This window comes from Fundulus heteroclitus, chromosome 5 (genome assembly GCF_011125445.2).
Source record: "Fundulus heteroclitus isolate FHET01 chromosome 5, MU-UCD_Fhet_4.1, whole genome shotgun sequence".
Classification (NCBI taxonomy): domain Eukaryota; kingdom Metazoa; phylum Chordata; class Actinopteri; order Cyprinodontiformes; family Fundulidae; genus Fundulus; species Fundulus heteroclitus.
Window position 1 is genome coordinate 10890737 of NC_046365.1, and position 17820 is coordinate 10908556.

The 17820-nt window shown below is 37.8% G+C and overlaps 1 protein-coding gene across 6 annotated transcripts in view; it reads right to left on the minus strand.

Moving 5' to 3' along the window:
• The window catches only part of si:dkey-92j12.5 (multiple PDZ domain protein), a 78328-nt gene extending 65747 nt beyond the window's left edge, over positions 1–12581 (minus strand). For 4 of the 6 annotated variants that reach the window (XM_036136870.1, XM_036136869.1, XM_036136868.1 and 1 more), the window contains exons 1-4: positions 11729–11792; positions 11459–11541; positions 6673–6839; positions 232–444 (exon numbers count right to left, since the gene is read on the minus strand). In XM_036136870.1, coding sequence (XP_035992763.1) covers positions 232–444; positions 6673–6839; positions 11459–11541; positions 11729–11751 — 486 coding nt within the window. In that variant the 5' untranslated portion in view covers positions 11752–11792. Of the gene's footprint in view, positions 1–231; positions 445–6672; positions 6840–11458; positions 11542–11728; positions 11793–12271 lie in introns of those variants that run through there. The other 2 variants (XM_036136871.1, XM_036136872.1) reach the window with 2 other exon arrangements.
• Positions 12582–17820: the final 5239 nt, after the last annotated feature.

Below are 17820 nucleotides of genomic sequence, written 5' to 3' on the forward strand. Positions count from 1 at the left end.
AGCTTCATAGACTCTAATGCAAACATTGTCAGATGGTAAGACAACCAGCCATGACTTTAGCTGTCAAAAGAAATAATACTCAAATGTAAAATCTGACATTTCAGATGGTACTGTGCTGAAACAAAGAAACTATATGGTGGCTTTGAGTCAGACGGTGTTAAAAATAAATTAGTATCTGTCAAAAAAACAACAACAACGCCTTTCTCTTTTATTACGGGTGTTTTTACATACCTGAGATTCCATGTGGGAAGAGTCATCTGGGTAGATATCTGAGAAGGACAGCTCCTGCGAGCCAAGGGAGGAATTGCTGCCATTCTTCTGAAAAGACCTTCGGTTCGCCACAGCCCATGTGTAAGAGTCACTGTGGCTGAGTGCCTTCAGGCCGACAGGTAAGTCCGGGCATGGGCCACAGTTCAGGGAGACTGATTTGGAAACGCCTTTCCCCTGGTTAGACAACAAGACATTTATAATGGGAAGAAAGGAACAGATGCAAGAGGACAATATAAGTATGAAGTCAGATGGAGTGTGGTTATGAAATAAATGAAGGGAAACTGAAAGGGTAAGGAAATGAGAAGAGAAGTTTGAGGCAATAAAAGAAAGATGTTGGAGGAGAGTAGAAAAAGGATTATGACTGCTAGAAAATGCAAAAATATACAGAATGAGAAGAAAAGAAAAAAAATAATTGGAAGACAAGAACGTGAGAAAAAGACTTGTTCTCAATTCTATTAAACTGTTCCTTTACTTGTTTGAGATTTCCTGTTACAAAGTGTTAAAGAGCGTGTCAGTGATGGCTTATTTCTGATGTTTATGGTTTTGTTCAAACTTTTCTGAGGATTTGTGGTTTTGTTGTGAAGTTCTTAATCCTCCTGCTTTTCTTTTCTTTTTTAATTCTCCATCACACATGTTAAAGTGGCTTGTTCCAGTAAAAAGTACATTATTTCTTCATGGACTTTCAACCTTCCCGAAGGACTAATTAGCTCCACTTGATCTGTCTGAAGATCTGGATGGACTAATTAAAATAAGATAAGATAAGAAATTCCTTTATTGTCCCACAATGGGAAAATTTGGGGTGACAGTGGCAAAGACACAGACAGTTACACACAATTAATAGTAATGGGGAAAAAAAGAAGCTAGCTCTATAGCAACAGAGTAAAAGTAAAAAAATAAATAAAAATACCAGAGTAAATATTGCACAATTATTAATAATATGGCATAATCGGGTAAAAGATAGAATATTCAAGCTAAACAGTGAAAAAAAACTCCAGCCTAATTACAGAACGTGAGATAGTATGCAATATGCATGATAGTAAGACAGCTTATTGAAATAGCTAGGGTGTGTGCAAGTGTACCTTAATATCTGAGAGACAGTGTAAACGACTCATGATCAGATCAGAATCGTTTACGGAATAGGATTAAAAAAACAAAAAATAATGAGATTGTACTGTTTATATGGGCATTTTGACATACACAAGAATAAACCATTGTGAGTTTATCTCACCTTTTTTTATGATTCTAGCCAGCGGATTGGGTCTCACTGACTCTATGTTTCTAGCCAGCTGACTGTTTCACTCTCATTGCCTCTCCTGATTGGTGTGATCTGCTGCACCTGTCCTCCATCCTGCAGCAGCATGATCAAGCTGATTGCATTCACCTGTTCACATGCCCTTATTTACTCCAGTTCTTCAGTCACTGGGTGCCTGATTGTTTCAGCCATTGTTGTGAGTTCTTAGCACGGCTCATTGGGTGCTGATAACTGGACACGACCTGGGCTGTTTTCATGACCACGATTCTAGCCAAGCCCTTTGGACCTGTTAGCCATCTCATGCCTGCCTCACAATGTTTGAACCCTGCCTACTTCTTGGACCAGATCCCTGCCATGAGGCCTGTTTGCCTGTCTACACCAGGTTTCTTTATTAATTAACCCTTTTAAAAGCAATACCCAGTCCGGCTTGAATGTTATGTTCTCTCATTTTCTAAAGCATTATACCTGTGCTAGGTCGATATGACATTGTCCTATAATATTGTTGCAACTCTACTGGGGGCAAATTCTACCTTAACAATAGGTATATGCAGGATAAACATGAACAAAAACAAAGTTAAGGCCATCTTTTAGATATTTTAAAGAGCACAGAGAAGCAATGGCCTGTGGAGCAATTTATTTTTAACTGCATGCCAGGTGGCACTGGTGCTGCTTAAATTTGTATGTGCTGTGTGGACTGATATGCCCAAGACAAAATGCTCTATGATGGGGGCACCCAGAGCTTTTTTTTCTCTGTAGGGATAAAGGATATGGTTACAAATCGTCTTTGTCATGTCAAACTGGTGGACGTCCCACAAAATGCCACAAAATATTCCAGCAAACTTCTGATGTAGGATAAATGGCTCAGTTATGTAAAAGAAAAAAAATATTTTAAATGTGCATGTTTTGATATAGATAGATAAATAGAAACTTTTATAAAAAAATTATAAAAATGTCATTTTTAGTTGGAAAGCTTGAATTTCATGTTCAATTGCTTATTTGAATTGATTAAATTGATTACTTGTTTTAACTTAAATTTTTCTAATTCTTTTTTTCACGTGTGTCTGTTTTTATTTATCATCGAGTCTCTTTTGTTTCCTGGTTGTCTCACATATGCTTCCTCTTTGGTTACACTAAATCTTAGTCCCCAGTCATGACAGATATTCACAGTTTTCTGATTTGTTTCCTGGCTGAAACTTGAGTCTTAATTTGGTTCATCTCTTACAAAGATCTGAAGTACAATTTTCAGAATTGATGCCATACTATATTTGTTTCAAAGCGAACCAGGGTTCACACAGTGTTGTAAATATTGCAGATAAAAAAAAAAAAAAAAAAAAAAAAAAAGATTGAACAAAGAAGTTTAAATGCATCCTCAAAAGAGTTGTTAAAAACATCTACAAGGAAATGAATAACTGTCTTTTTGACAACAAAAGGAAGACTATGACACCACTTCTTGGCAGATTTATGCAACTTCCACATAATAAATGGCTAACACTACTAATAATTTTCCTGGTACAAATACACACCTTTACTGTGCCCTACTGCCATGTTTCTTATGATACAAAGATACTAAATGGCTTCAGGCTTATGCAAGATTGCTAATTTAATGAAGCTTGTGTATAAAGGCCATCGGGTATCTTATTAGAGTACACCCCATCAGGCAGTTACCAAGCTATGGTACTCAGCACTAACGAGTGAGCTAAATGGTGTTATAAACATCCAAAAGATTCAGATTAAAGAAAAGGTTTTTGAGCCCTCCAGTATGACCAGGATTTTTGCATGGCCTTGTTTTATGAAATATGTTCTGAGTTTCATGCAGTGTACAATAATAAAACACCCATCTGTTGCAATTAACAACATGAAAACACTTCTGCTTTTTCAGTTTATGTAATCACCTCCACTGCAGGCTTAGTGTGTTCCCCAAATTATAAACTTGTTGACTAATTAAAGCCACGACTTCTGTAAAATGTTTAATTACTTTTAACAAATCATCAGAATGATGAGTGTTACTATTACTTCTGCAGAAAGGTTTTAGTTCATCTTTCTTCTGAGGCTCTTTCCATATCCTGCCAACACTGCCCTCTCACATATTTCTCATGTCATTGCTTATTTGTAAGCAACAATAGATCAAACAATTTTTATACCTGACAAAGAGAACTCTGGTGTAGGGGGACAGCAATTTAAAATATCTCTTGAGTATGTATTAAAAAAAAACCTATCCAAAACAATCTGCCCTTATGTGGAAAAAGTAGATGCCCCCTGAGCCAAAGAACTGGTTGTGCCACTCTTGGTACCAACAGCTGCCATCAATAAACAGGTCCCTCATAACTGGCGATGGGTTTTATTTATACATGGCTGTGGAGAAAACCTGGGTCAGTTTTCTTTGTACAAATTGTTTAATTTAGCCATGCTGAGGCATTTTCCAGCATGAATAGCCTGTTTAATCATGCTACATCATCTCATTAGGATCAAGTAGAACTTCAACTTAGGCCCCTGAACCTCTGGTTAGATTTGTTCTATTCAACGACAGACTTGCTGGAGTGCTTCCAATCATCACCATGCTGAAGAATTTAGGTGCAATTGAGCTTGAGGGTTAGGAAGTGATGACCAGACATTCTCCGTCGTTTTTCTTGTCGGGAGCAGAATTCATGGTTCCATTATTTACAGACAAACTAACAAACCAAAACATGCATATAAAACAGCAACCTTCCTAGGAACATTATTGTGTTGTCTGTTTTCGAACAGATGCGCTCACCTGTAAACTAAATGCTCCTCTTCTATGTAAGGCATGTGGCAATGAAACTGTCTTAAGCTCAACTTGGTTTAGTTTGATCAGCTTTAAGAGAGCCAATCAGTGGGTTTTTAATATTTGAAACCATTTTGACCTAATATAGCAGTCTTTGCACTGGCTACTGTTTTTATTAAACTGTGTTTTTTGTCCTTAATCTCCTTTTTTTTCCCTCATTCCCCTGTGTTCATTACTTTTTGTTCCAATTCGGCGGCAGTACCGAACCTTGAGCTCACATGGACTCAATGTTGTTGACTGCTCAGCTAACCAGTCTCTGCTGCTGGTTGAGACATTATAAGCTATTGTTAGCTGCTAATTAGCTTAGCTTCGCTAGCTGCCACTCAGCTCAGACACACAGATGCAGAAATACATGTCAGTTTCGGTGTAGTTTTAATATTTTCTCATTTTGCCTCATATTATCATCTGATCCTGAAGCTATTTATTTATCCTATACTGTTGTTTGTCCAGTGTATCTCCCTAACGCCCTGTGATGGACTGACGACGGGTCAAGGGTTGACCACAGTTCTCACCCAAAGATTGCCGGAAATGGTTACCAGCCCCCAATGAACATGCATGAAAAAGCAGGTACTGGATGGATGGATGGATAAACAAGTGGACAGAATTCTATTGGGGCTGAACAGCAAAAAGTTATAATACTTTACTCAATAGGCATTGGACATGTCATACTTTTAAATCAAGGTAACCAGATTTCTCTAATGAAATCTGGGGATGTCTGATTTTATTAAGCGGGAAGATGGGGGGGGGGGGGGGGGAGATTTAAAAAATGGCGAATTCGCACAATTGGTTAGCCAAAATTCAATGTATTTGTTCATGAGTTCGGCAGCAAATATTGGGACGTAATTGTTTAAAAAAACAACAACAAAAGGAAATGGAGAAAACTGATTGGATTGTGCTGATACTGTGATAGTGTTACCCAGGGTTAACACTAAGTACGGTGCTGGTCACGGTCCTGATCCAGTTCTGGTTTGCTGCAAACCCCCAATCACAATGTTCCCTGGGAAACAGCAGCCAGCTGTGGCTCCAGCTGTGGAATGGCCGCTTGTGAGAACAAATGTTCACACGGTCCTTTCGGTTGCTAGACCTCATAAATTATTTAAAAACATCTATGGTTTTCACTTTTAAGTTCAAAACGTGATATAAATATACCATTTCATCCTCCAAACTCCGCTCTTTCCTTGCGGGTCTGTATTGCCGTTTTTGTTTATTAGTCAAGTTAGCGCAACTTGGTGGGGTGATTTTATTTTGAAATTTACCAGAACTTTATCCTGTCTAGCGCCCGAGGCTTCCTGTTTGGCTCGTAAAATTCAGGAGCTTGATCCAGGGACCGCTGCAGCCTCTGATCAAACTTCCTTCTTGTGGAATTTTTCGCAGCGCTACACGGTCTTGGTATGAGGAACTGCAACCATATGTGGCTGATGTGAGTGTACACAATGATCTTTAATTACTTGGGTTCCTTGCATCACTGGAACTGTATCTGCACCATATTCAGTGTGAGCCCGGCGTTAAACTATGGTATTATGACTAAATGTTGCCGTAACATGATAATCTTTTACTGGGCCATACCTTGTCAGGCCTTAGGAAAACTGGAAGTAGGTGCTGCGCAGCACTTAAATTATAATCTGAAAAACATTTTTTTACATAGCTGTCTCCTTACTATTTTTTTTTTTTTTTTTTTTATTAGAATTTGATGTGAAAGTCAGTAGTTCATTAAAATACTTTGTATATCAAGTAAATTACACTGTGGAACAACATCCGTGCTTTTTATCCATCCCAACTGAACTTTACCAACCATGTCCACTGCACAGTACCCCACCGTTCACCGTGGGAAAATTACTTCATAGAAACTGAAGGAAAACTGACCCCGAATTTCTGTATTCTTTAACTGTGTGAAACATTTAAGAAAAAAAATAAAAAATAAAGTTTTAACAGCAACACCCAACATATGTCTAGGGATTATACAGGAACAGAGGTCCTTTGGAGACACAATGGATACCAAAATAATTTGCCAGGTGATATAAGCGTTGTACATAATAATTTTAGCTAATATCAGGCTGTAGTAACACCTACAACACACATATGGGACATTAGATCATAACTCGCGACAGTAACACACACACACAGACACACACACACACACACACACACACACACTTCCTGCCAATTTGTGATCATGATAAGCACCACCGATCCCTCCCACACTCTATCACAGCTTTAGGGGTAAAGCTTAGGTAAGCTGATTACTCATCTAGTTTGGTTCCTGTATTCAGTATTTTCAGAATTCCACCTCTTTAACCTTATCATTCCGTACATACCAAAAACCCACACATTGAGGCTTGTGCTATACCTTCACCGGAGGCTTTGGCTGAGCTTGCTGCAAGCTAAGTATGTGCAGGAAAAGAGGGCTCTGCAGGACAGTCTTCAGCACGGATAGTTTCTCTTGAGTGGGAGCCTCCCCGCGCTCCTTCAGTTTGGCTTGCAGTCTTTCCACAGCTTCCAAGGCGCACTGAGCATCTGCAAAGAAAATTGATTTTCATTGCCAGGATTAGTAAATCTGGTTTTACCAGGTTACAAAATACAGGGAAGGCAAAATTAAGTACATAGTTGCTCTTATTTTACAAATCTAAGCAACCCTTTTGGAAAACTAAGGAATGACTTTAAGAAGACTTTGTCTCTAAATGTTTTATTTTGACATGTAGTTTTCAGTCAGGATGTCATAGTTGATATTAGGCTACCTATTAACCTATATACTTATATAACAGCTAGGTATTAATGCATTACATTGTATTCTTCCACATGAAGGACTTTAATTTCAGCAACTTTTAGCCTATTTGTCTTTACCCACTCTTTTTGCCCATTGAGGTTTGCTGTTATTTATTTCTGCATAGTTTTGTCAATATTTAGTTTTGTCAATATTTCACTGAGATTAATGTCTGGACATAGAATAGACAGTGGAAACACCCTTTTTTACTCTTTATGTTTACCATCATGGTTGGGATCAATGCACAGTTGCATGATAAAACTTATGTATACTATTGGTATTACTATGTCGCTAAAACTACTTTAGCATGAAAAAGAAAATGAAAGGTGATCCCAACGGCTGCTCAAATAATACAAGATACTTACTAAATATTAATGTTGTTTAACATTTTAATTGCCATTTTGAGGTATAAACATAGACTTAAGAAAATGTTTCAAAGTGAAGTCTCGCAGAACATACATTGTCAACATCTGCCCCCTATATTGCAACTGACCCTGAATTAGTCAAGCTGACCTTCTGGTTAGGGAGCCTGCAGTTGGCTTCTTAACAGATGAGCAGCTTCTAGCATGTCAAGCCTATTGTTAAAACAGCATTATCTTGCTAGAAATATTTTAACACAGATGAATTTGAGACGGAAGTGTACCAACTTTCTCTCAACAAGAGTTAGGGGATCTGATATTACTCCAGCCAGGGTTTTTATGGAACCTCTTTTAAAATAACTTTAAACTGTAAGTTTATGTTACAACAACAATATACATAAGTTATGACAGCAAATACGAGTGAATTTCAAATTGTAACTTTTAAAAACATTTTTAAGCCTTCATACTGTTAAGGAGCTCCAGCCTAAGACTAGGTGCTACTCAATCCAGCCCTGATACGTCTCAACTGAATATGAAGGGTTTTCAGAGACAAATTGGTGTGAAGTGAGAGGTGGTTTGTACAACACAAAGATCATAAAGCGATGATGTCCCACCCAAAAGGCAGCGCCTAAGGAAACCGCGTCACAGCGGGGTCCTTGGCAGCTGAAGGAATGTGCCTAATGGCTGCGTTCTTTTGGCACGCATGGTGTCAGTCAACCGTTCCCGATGGATGGTTTGTACTGAAACTGTAATTTCGATTACAATGCAAATTGTAGTTGACAATAAAGATTGATTGATTAATTTAAATACAGGCCTCACTTAATACTACTCTGAGCCACTGCTTCATTTAAAAAAAAAAAATTATCTGCAGTAACAGATGACAGATATACCAAATAACTGACAGCCAGGTGTTAAGCCTGTGTGAAAAAGCCAAAATCATCAGACTTCCTCTTTTGTAACAGTTTGTATGAAGTGTTATTTTTGATTTGGTATAAAATACAATGTTCTTGGAGTTTTTTTTTTTTCTATTTTAATTTGCCATTCAAGCAAAAAATCCTTTTACCAACCATTCCGAACCAACTGCGTCCCAAAAGATACATTGAAAGAAAAAAAAGTACCTTGGCAGAAGCTCGCAAAACTTTTTACTGTTAACAGCTACTTTTAGTTCTCTTAGCTGCAAACCATGTGTTGAATAGCCACCAGAAATATTGCCAGTAAAGTGTACTAAAAGTGGTATATAAAATGTATGCATGTACCTAAAGGTTATCCCCATGCAACAGTGCATAGTAGCGAGAACTATGAATAGATTCATAATCATTGCACTAGTATTTTTTTTTTCATCTATATGAAAATGTGATGATGTATTTAACTGTATTAACGTTTTATGTTGATGTTTTTATTTTTTGTTTCGTCTATTTATTTTCTAGTCTTTTTAATGTCTGTTTTACCTGCTTGTACAGCACTTTGAAACCATTTTATAAAGTTATTATTTTTATCATTATTAATAGTTTGCATTACAGTGTATGACTTATGCCTAGGTTGGACTAGCCATTTGTTGGACTATTTATTTTGACAGTCTCTGATTTAATTTTTTTATTTTTAACCTTTTGTTTATACAATAAATAGAATTGAAACCCAGTATCTAATTTCCAAGAAAGGCCTGTTTTTGATAAAAACAAAAAGTTACAAAAACAGGAACAACACAAACAATTAAAACAGCCGACTCAGATTAATCAAGCTAATAAAATATGACCTCAAAACAAGATTAAGTTTCATAGGAAGAGATCTCTATATTTATTAAAATAAATTTAAATTCTCCCAGAGCAATCAACATGGATAGTTTCAGATCCTGCTACGGAGTGATCCAAATTGACGGGGCAGAGTAAGAAACAGTTTTTTTCCCCCCCAAGTTCTGGTCGTACTAATGGAGCGCTGAAGGAGATAAAGTCCTGAGAATGAAGTCTCTCTCTGGACTGTCTGACATGTAGGAAGAGAAATATTCAGGAACAACCCAAGGATAGCTTTATAGATGAAAACGTACCGATGCGTGAGTCTGCGGATTGATAATGAAGGCTCACTGAAGTACAGTGATGAGTGAGAGATTTGTACCTTGTCATATACCATGGCACTCTATTATAGACAGCACCAGACATTTGCAAAGAGGTGGCAGCTGCTTCATATAATCAACATACCAATAATCTGTCAGAGACAGGAAGACCATTAAGAGGAGATGCTTCGTTGCACTGAAAGAAAAACAGGATCTAAGTCTGAAGAAAAATCCTACTTTGATCATCAACTTCTTTACAACATGTTGAATATATGCATTAAATGAAAGCTTACTGACTGTTTCTATGCCAAGGTACTTGTAAGTCTCAACAAACTCTGTTGGTGTACCTACTATTGTTTTTTCACTACAGGTCAAGTATTTGGAAGCAACTTTTAGTGTCTGTTCACAAACGTGCATAGGTTCTTTGGATTTTAGAATGGATTTACTCAATGCTCAGCCATTTTTTTTTTATGATGTGCAGATTTTTCCTCAATTTACCTTTAGGCATACATTGATGCTATAATCCCTTTGTTAAATGTTAGAGAAAAGAAGGGATTCATTTTAGGAATGAGATAATTTCAATAGTAACAACATGTGTGCAAAATAAAAGTCAGTCACGGTCTGTTGCCTCCAGTTGCCGATTGGAAACACAAACTCTCATTGTTTAGGATTATTCTTCAGGTAGTGATGGTGCACGGAAGGTTCGAGTTCACAGTGAAGTCCTTAGCTAGGCTTGTACACTCATTTGTTGTCCACTTTCAATGAAAATTAGCCCAACCAGAATGTTTTGCTCTGTTTCTCACTGCAGAGCGGTGGACTTAAAGTTATTTAGAAACAGTCTTACGCCGTTTCTTAGAATTTTGAGAACCGGTAATCAAATCTCTTAAAGGGTTAAAGTATTGCTGATGTCTATGCTCCCTGACATTGTTGCGTCAAACAGCGGCGCATGAGTTCCTGACAACTGCTGATACACAGTTAATTAAATGAGTTTGGTAAGCCATAACTGGCTGCCAGTTACCCTCCTAATTACTAAAGAAACTGTGAGGTTGGATTTAGCTTTTAATCCCGTTGGAAGCAACACACATTTCGTTGCACCTGTACATGTGTAATAATAAAGTTGAACCTTTCATTAGGCTTTTTATTTTTCACACATTTCCGTAGCCTCTTAGGTTAATTTTTTTTATTAAACAAGTAATATGCTGGTTTTGTATGTTTTGTTTTTATATCTCACATAGCCACATTCCCTTTGACGGACAAAATCTCTACAATACTGTAGTGAGTGTATGTCATTTGTGTTTGAATGACTTCTGTGTCCAGGTTGGCTTTACACTCTTTCACACTGACAGAAAGTCAGAGAGTCTTGATATTAATGTATAAAATACTATTATTCAGCAGTGAATAAAATAAATGGTAGAACAGTTAAGCAGTAAACACTAAAGAGAATACGGTTGCATCGGTTCAAGCAAAGAAACTCAAGATCATCTGCGATCAAATGACATCAGTGGCAGCGACATGTCTCTGTGGGAGTTCTTTCAACATTTTCAACATATTCCAGGTTAAGGCTTGGCCCCAGCGAACCGGAACGAGGAAAACTTTAGGCTGTTGCTGTCTGCTGTGCTGCACAGTAAACGCCAAAGACTGCCCGCTGCATCAGGTCATGTTGTCCTTGCTCATTTACCAGAGTCGGGTCTAATGAGCGCAAGCCACCACTGTGGTAATTGTTTATGGCAGAAGGCTAAAACCCTGTAAAGTCTTCCTTGCAAACGTTTGACAGGGGTGTGAGGCCAGCACCACCTGCTCATGTAACTCGGTCTGTCTGTCTGGCTGAAGCAGCCAAGTCTTACACCCTAATTTTAAGCTTGGGGTATAATGGTGGAGGTTAACGCAACACTTTGGGTGGGTGGGTGGGTGGGGGTGGTATTTAAATAAACTCTGCATCTAAAAAGGTTATACTGAATCTACTCACCCATGATCTCCATTATCGCCTGAGAGAGTCCAAATTTCCCCGTGTTCTTTCTCAGGTTACTGTCACACGCATCCTCTTGGTTCCTGTAACATGAAAAAAATAGATCAGACAATTTACAGAGGATACTTTGCACATTTTTAAAAGTTCAATGTTGTTGTTCTTTTCAGAACATTTCTCCACTAAGATCCAATTTGCTGCAAGTATTGCGACTCTGTAACAGCCCCCTTCCACTTTCCCGGGAAATGATTAGTTTAGAAGTAATTATTTTACATCTGTTCATCAGCTTGTATCATTTCCCCCGTACATCTTTTCCCTCCAGGGCCTGAGCCATGTTTGTTACCAAGCGCCTTGCTTGTCACCTAATGCTCTTTAGCAGGATTTAAATCTGCTCCAAAAGGCTTTATCCGCCACTGATGATAATTAACTGCGACACACGGCCTCCCGACCCTTTTGACTTAAGAAGTAGAGTGTGTGTGTGTGTATGTGTGTGTGTGTGTGTGTGTGTGTGTGTGTGTGTGTGTGTTTTGGGGGGGTTGCTCAATGGCTTCAAAGCCCAACAGAAGTGACATGATTTGATTTGCAAAATGACAAGATCTCATCTGAAATTTCATGAGGATCCAATGATGGGCATCGGGGATATATCATATGCCTTCCATTGCACATCTAAAAGTTCTTATTAAAGCCATGCATAAAAATGAGCTGTGAGGGGGGAAAATGGGTTATTGGTAGCTCATGGTAAAATTTCAGCGAGCTAATCTCTGTTAATTTGATAGTCAATCTGTGAAGCTGTTTCTATAAACAAAGCCCGTTTACCTCCATTACTATGACAACCAGACGGACAGCAGAAGCCAAGCAGAGCTCCGTCTCACCTCCATTGCAGCGCCAGCCGACGATCAACAGGTCCCCGGGAGAATCCTCTGCGCGTTCACCGCTCGGTCTGTCAGATGGCACAGATGCACTTCTACAGAAAGCGGGACCACTTTTTTTTTTTTCTGAAGGGATCGAGTTGTAACAGCGGCAGAGTTGGCAATAACGAGGGATCAGCACTTTATTTGCCGGCGTTTGGTCGCGTCGGAGCGTCTTGAGAGCGCGTCATGCAGTGCGCATGCACCCCCCTTTGATCTCCAAGTACAAAGAGCTCATCCCCTGCGGGTTGATTGGAAAGAACGGTCCCATAATCTGTGACACATCTCAGTAAATGGGCTGCTTCTGCTTTCTTGCTTTTTTTCATGAATTTAGATAAATTGTGATTTTCATAGTCAGCAACAGCTGTAGCCCAAAAATGCACTGAAAAAAAAAACACTTCTGGGTTCAAAACAACCTGAGATTATGTCCTCTGTCATAGATAGACTGATCCAGCACTGGATTGATTTAACGCAGGGCCGGTCTAAAATTGTTTAGGGCCCCTAGCAACATGATTTTTTAAAATAATTTTTTGGTTCCTCTTTGGTTTAACCACAGCGCACAAATAACAGAGCTTAATCTGAATAAAATAGGAAACCTTAAAATCACTTGATTCTGTAATACATTCAATATGGCAAAGTGGATCTAAAAAGTCTAAAAACATTATCAGACTGTGAGGACGTCTCCTGTCCATGGCCATTTTCAGGTGAGCCTGCAGATTTTGTGTCTGATTTAGACTCTGGTTAAACTATTAGTAAACATTGACATTTCTGCTGATAAAGTATTTTATTAATTTGGATGACAGCAGACTCATTAGCTGTTTACATGCACTTTGTAAAGTGCCTTGAGATGACATGTTTCATGATTTGGCGCTATATAAATAAAATTGAATTGAATTGAATTGAATTGAATAATTTCATGATCGGATTGAGATGTATTTGGATTAAAAAACAAACTGTCTGATTGTACCATTAGTGTATGTACACAAACAATCAATTAATCCGATCATAATGTGTGTTTATATGCACCTGGCTTTATTCATAATGGAACCACTCTGACATGAGCAGTTTTTAAAGTTACCATAAAAAAGCAGAAGTACTTCTGTTCCAAAAATTTGTAAACAAAGCAGTATTGTACGAGTTTGTTTGCCTTCCAAGCACGCAGGCTGAACTTGCGCCATGTTCTAATTACATTACTGAATATATAATAATTTCGAGCTCTTTAATGTTTCAAATTGAATGACTGTATTGGGAGTACAGCCACTTTTGCTCCCCAACATATTTCTGACACTCAAAGGTCGTGTGGCACATTCAGAATGACTTTACATCGGATTATCAATCGGCACAAACCACCCCTCTCATTTGGATTACAATTTCATTATGATTTAGCGTAATGTTATCACAATATTCCCGTTGCTCCGTGATCCTTTCCTGACATGGGGTCTCATTTATAAAACTTTCCTTATAATCCACACTAAAAGTGTGCGTACGCCAAAAAAAAAAAAAAAATGGCGTACTCGTGACAAAAGAAAATCCAGAATTACAAAACCATGCACACACACACCACCACACGATTTCCCTTTATAAATTAAAGTTGCGTCTGAGTGTTTGCGTATCAGGATCTGCCTCGTGTTATGCTCTTTACCAGCCCATATTCAACTATAAATGGTCAATGCCAAAAACTCATGAATTGCAATAGTAATCTTAATGAGGCACCTGATCATTGTTATTTCATGGTTAACAATATCAACAGAGAAAAATAAAAAGTTCACAGAAAGACCATTATTAAATGTGAATCAGAGGTAGAAGCACATATGTTGTTCATATTAAAATAACTTGTTAAAAAAGTGAACCTTATTGCTGCTGTAAACATCAGATGACTTCCTCACTGGAACTGTTTTCCCCCTGATAATGAAGACTCCCCAGTTTCAATTTGTTGCTCTGTAAACTATGTACCACTTGCCTTCTCTCAACAACATTTGGAGCAAACCAATAAAAACTTGTATCGATCTCTTTTCTTGAAAGCAAAAGTCATATCTCTGTTGCATGCTTTCCCAATTTAAATAATGGGTTATTTAACCCGGTATGACCAAAGCATAACGTGATTATTACATCTATTCTTTTTCATCCTGTTTTCCTCATTATGTCAGCCTTTTGTTATAAAGCCACCAACAAGTTCTTTCTTCTTCCCACTGTTTCTGCCATCTTTCTTTTACCCTTTTGTTTACATACTGATTTTATTTCAACTTTACTGAATGGCACCATATTATATATTTGACTTCTTTTGTAGCTTGTTTTGCATATTTATCTGCCAGCTCATTTCCTTTCATCCCTACATGTGAAGGTATCCATATAACAGTAACTATTAGTTCCATCACTTGAATTTTACACAGAGCTACTGGACTCAACAACTAATTACCACTTAATAGCTCTATAGGTTAATATCGTCTGAACAGGCAACACTGAATTTTTATTACTTTTGACATTATTAAATGGCTCCGTACAATCGTAGATCTTATCTAGTCTTTTTGCATCCTTGGTTTAAGACATTATCTCATTATTAATGCAGCATCCTCAATTATGGGCAGATTTTCTTCATAGAATGAAAGCTGTCTCAAAAGACAGAAATGCGAAGCATACATTCTTTATGATATTGTTGTTGCTTTCAGGGAATGTATAATCTAACACTGGCCATGATTCAACTGCAGAATGTTTTACAGCTAATGATTTTAAGGCTAGACCTGGTCTTGGAAATGTCTATATCAATCTTAAGAGTTTTTTCTCAAAACCTGATATTATAAAGCTTTGAATAGAGTAATGAAATGCTGATTTTTGTCATCTGATCTGAAACTTGGCAAGATAAAGACTTTTACAAAAATGTGATCAACAAAGTAAAGGTGGTGGACTGGATATATATATATATATATATATATATATATATATATATATATATATATATATATATATATATATATATATATACATATATAGCCCTGTGATAGACCCCACAAGGGATAGACGTAATAGTAGACAGATATATATATATATATATATATATATATATATATATATATATATATATATATATATATATATATATGTGTATATATACAGTATTTTAAGCAAAACATTAATATGAAGTTGGTGCACACTGAATCAGTCATTAAATAACTTCAAATGTTAGCATTTGAACTTGAATTGTCCACAAATCACCTCATTATGTTAGTGGATTGTTACAGTCCTCCATTTGAGCTTCATGAACTTCTTATTTGGTTTTGTGAAGCGTTTGTCTCAGATGAAATGTAATGAAATTATTTTGTTGGGGGATCTGAACTATGTCTCTATACCACTAAACATTGTGATTATTTCAATACCAATTCAGTTCAATTCAATTTTATTTATATAGCATCAATTCATGAAACATGTCATCTCAATGCACTTTCCAAAGTCAAATTCAATCATGATCTACAGATTGGTCAGAAAAAAAAGTCCTATATAAGGGAACCAGTTGATTACTTCGAAGTCCCAACAAGCAGCATTCACTCCTGGAAAAGCTTAGAGCCACAGGGAGAGTCGTCTGCATTGTCCATGGCTTTGCAGCAATCCCTCATACTGAGCAAGCATGAAGCGACAGTGGGAAGAAAAACCACCCATTAGCGGGAAGGAAAAACCTCCAGCAGAACCAGGCTCAGTATGAATGGTCATCTGGGGGTTACAGAAGACAGAGCAGAGACACAACAAGAGAGACAAACAAGCACAGAAGCACACATTGATCTAGTAATCTGTTCTACATTAGATGGTAATAGCGGGGGATCCGTCTTCCCTGGATGATGTCACAGCTAACAGAACGCCAGACCAGGTGTACCTACTACGAAGACAAAAAGAGGGAGAACAAAAAGTTAAATGTTGAAATAATAACTAACAATGCAAATTGGAGCTGTCCCCTGATGTCCTCCAGTAGCCTAAGCCTATAGCAGCATAACTATAGAGGTAGCTCAGGGTAACATGAGCCACTCTAACTATAAGCTTTGTCAAAAAGGAAAGTTTTAACATTAGTCCTAAAAGTAGACAGGGTGTCTGCCTCACGGACCAAAACTGGGAGTTGGTTCCACATGAGAGGAGCCTGATAGCTAAAGGATCTGCCTCCCATTCTACTTTTAGAGACTCTAGGAACCACCAGCAGACCTGCAGTCTGAGAGCGAAGTGCTCTGTTAGGAACATACGGGGTAATCAGAGCTCTGATATATGATGGAGCTTGATTATTAAGGGCTTTATACGTTAGAAGAAGGATTTTAAATTCTATTCTTGATTTAACAGTAAGCCAATGAATTTTTAAATGACCAGAGGCCTAATTTATAAAACCGAGCATACGATCCATACTAAAAGTTTACGGCCAAAAGCCCAAATGCCGTACTCAGAACAAGAAAATCCTGATTTATTAAACCGTGCACATGCAAACCAACAGGCAATTTCCCTTCATAAATTACAGCCTCATCTGAACATTTGCATATCAGGTTCTGCCTCGTGTTCGGCCCTCTACACGCCCAGATTTAACCATAAATGGTCAATGCAAATAACCTCATGAATGACAATGTGTGTTTACATGATTCAGCTGACTGTTGTTATTTCATGGTTAACAATGGCAACCATGGAGAGAAGAGCAACGAAACTGTTAAAGAATTCCCAGAAAGGCCTTCATTAAAATCAGAGGAAAAGCCACACATCAGAATCAGCTGGCCAAGGACAGCAGCACAGTTCCATGTTCTGCAATGATTTACGGTCTGCCACGTTTGTGTGCAAGTGTTTTAAATGACCAATGTTTTTAAGGTCAAATTGTATTTCTTTATTCATTAGTAAAGGAACTGTGCTGCTGTCCTTGGCCAGGTCTCTCTCGTAAAATAGATATTTAATCTGGCTAAATAAAGGCTGGAGAAAAAATTACAAATTCTGGCTGAAGGTTATGTGAAATTTTAGCCACGTCAGGCTGTTTTCTTCATAAACATATTATTTACAGTGGACCAGTACAAAGGAGGTTGCAGAAGATTGTTCTTACTTGTAGAACAAAACCAGCAGACCTCTGCTCTTGGCAGCCTCCCTTATCACTTGGTATGTTTTACTGAATTTTGGAAAAACATCCAATTTATTTAATGTAAATGTTTTCCCACATATCCGTGTGTTTCTGATGACTCACTGCGGCATGGTATATGTGCGGTGGAAATTTGTTTGTTTTCCCCTCCTGACTGGTACCTTTGTACTTTGAGATCATTTAGATTCTTTCTGAACTCACTGGAAAGCACAGCTTTAGTAAAAGCAGGTTTTCTGCAACCTTCATGAATCAAAGAGTGATTTGTACCATTCCACTGCTAAAAAGAATTTGCCTTGAGCTGCAAACCCAACATGGCCCTTTAAGAAACAGCTAGCTTATAGAGTTTTTAAAATATTATATAAAATTAAAAATGT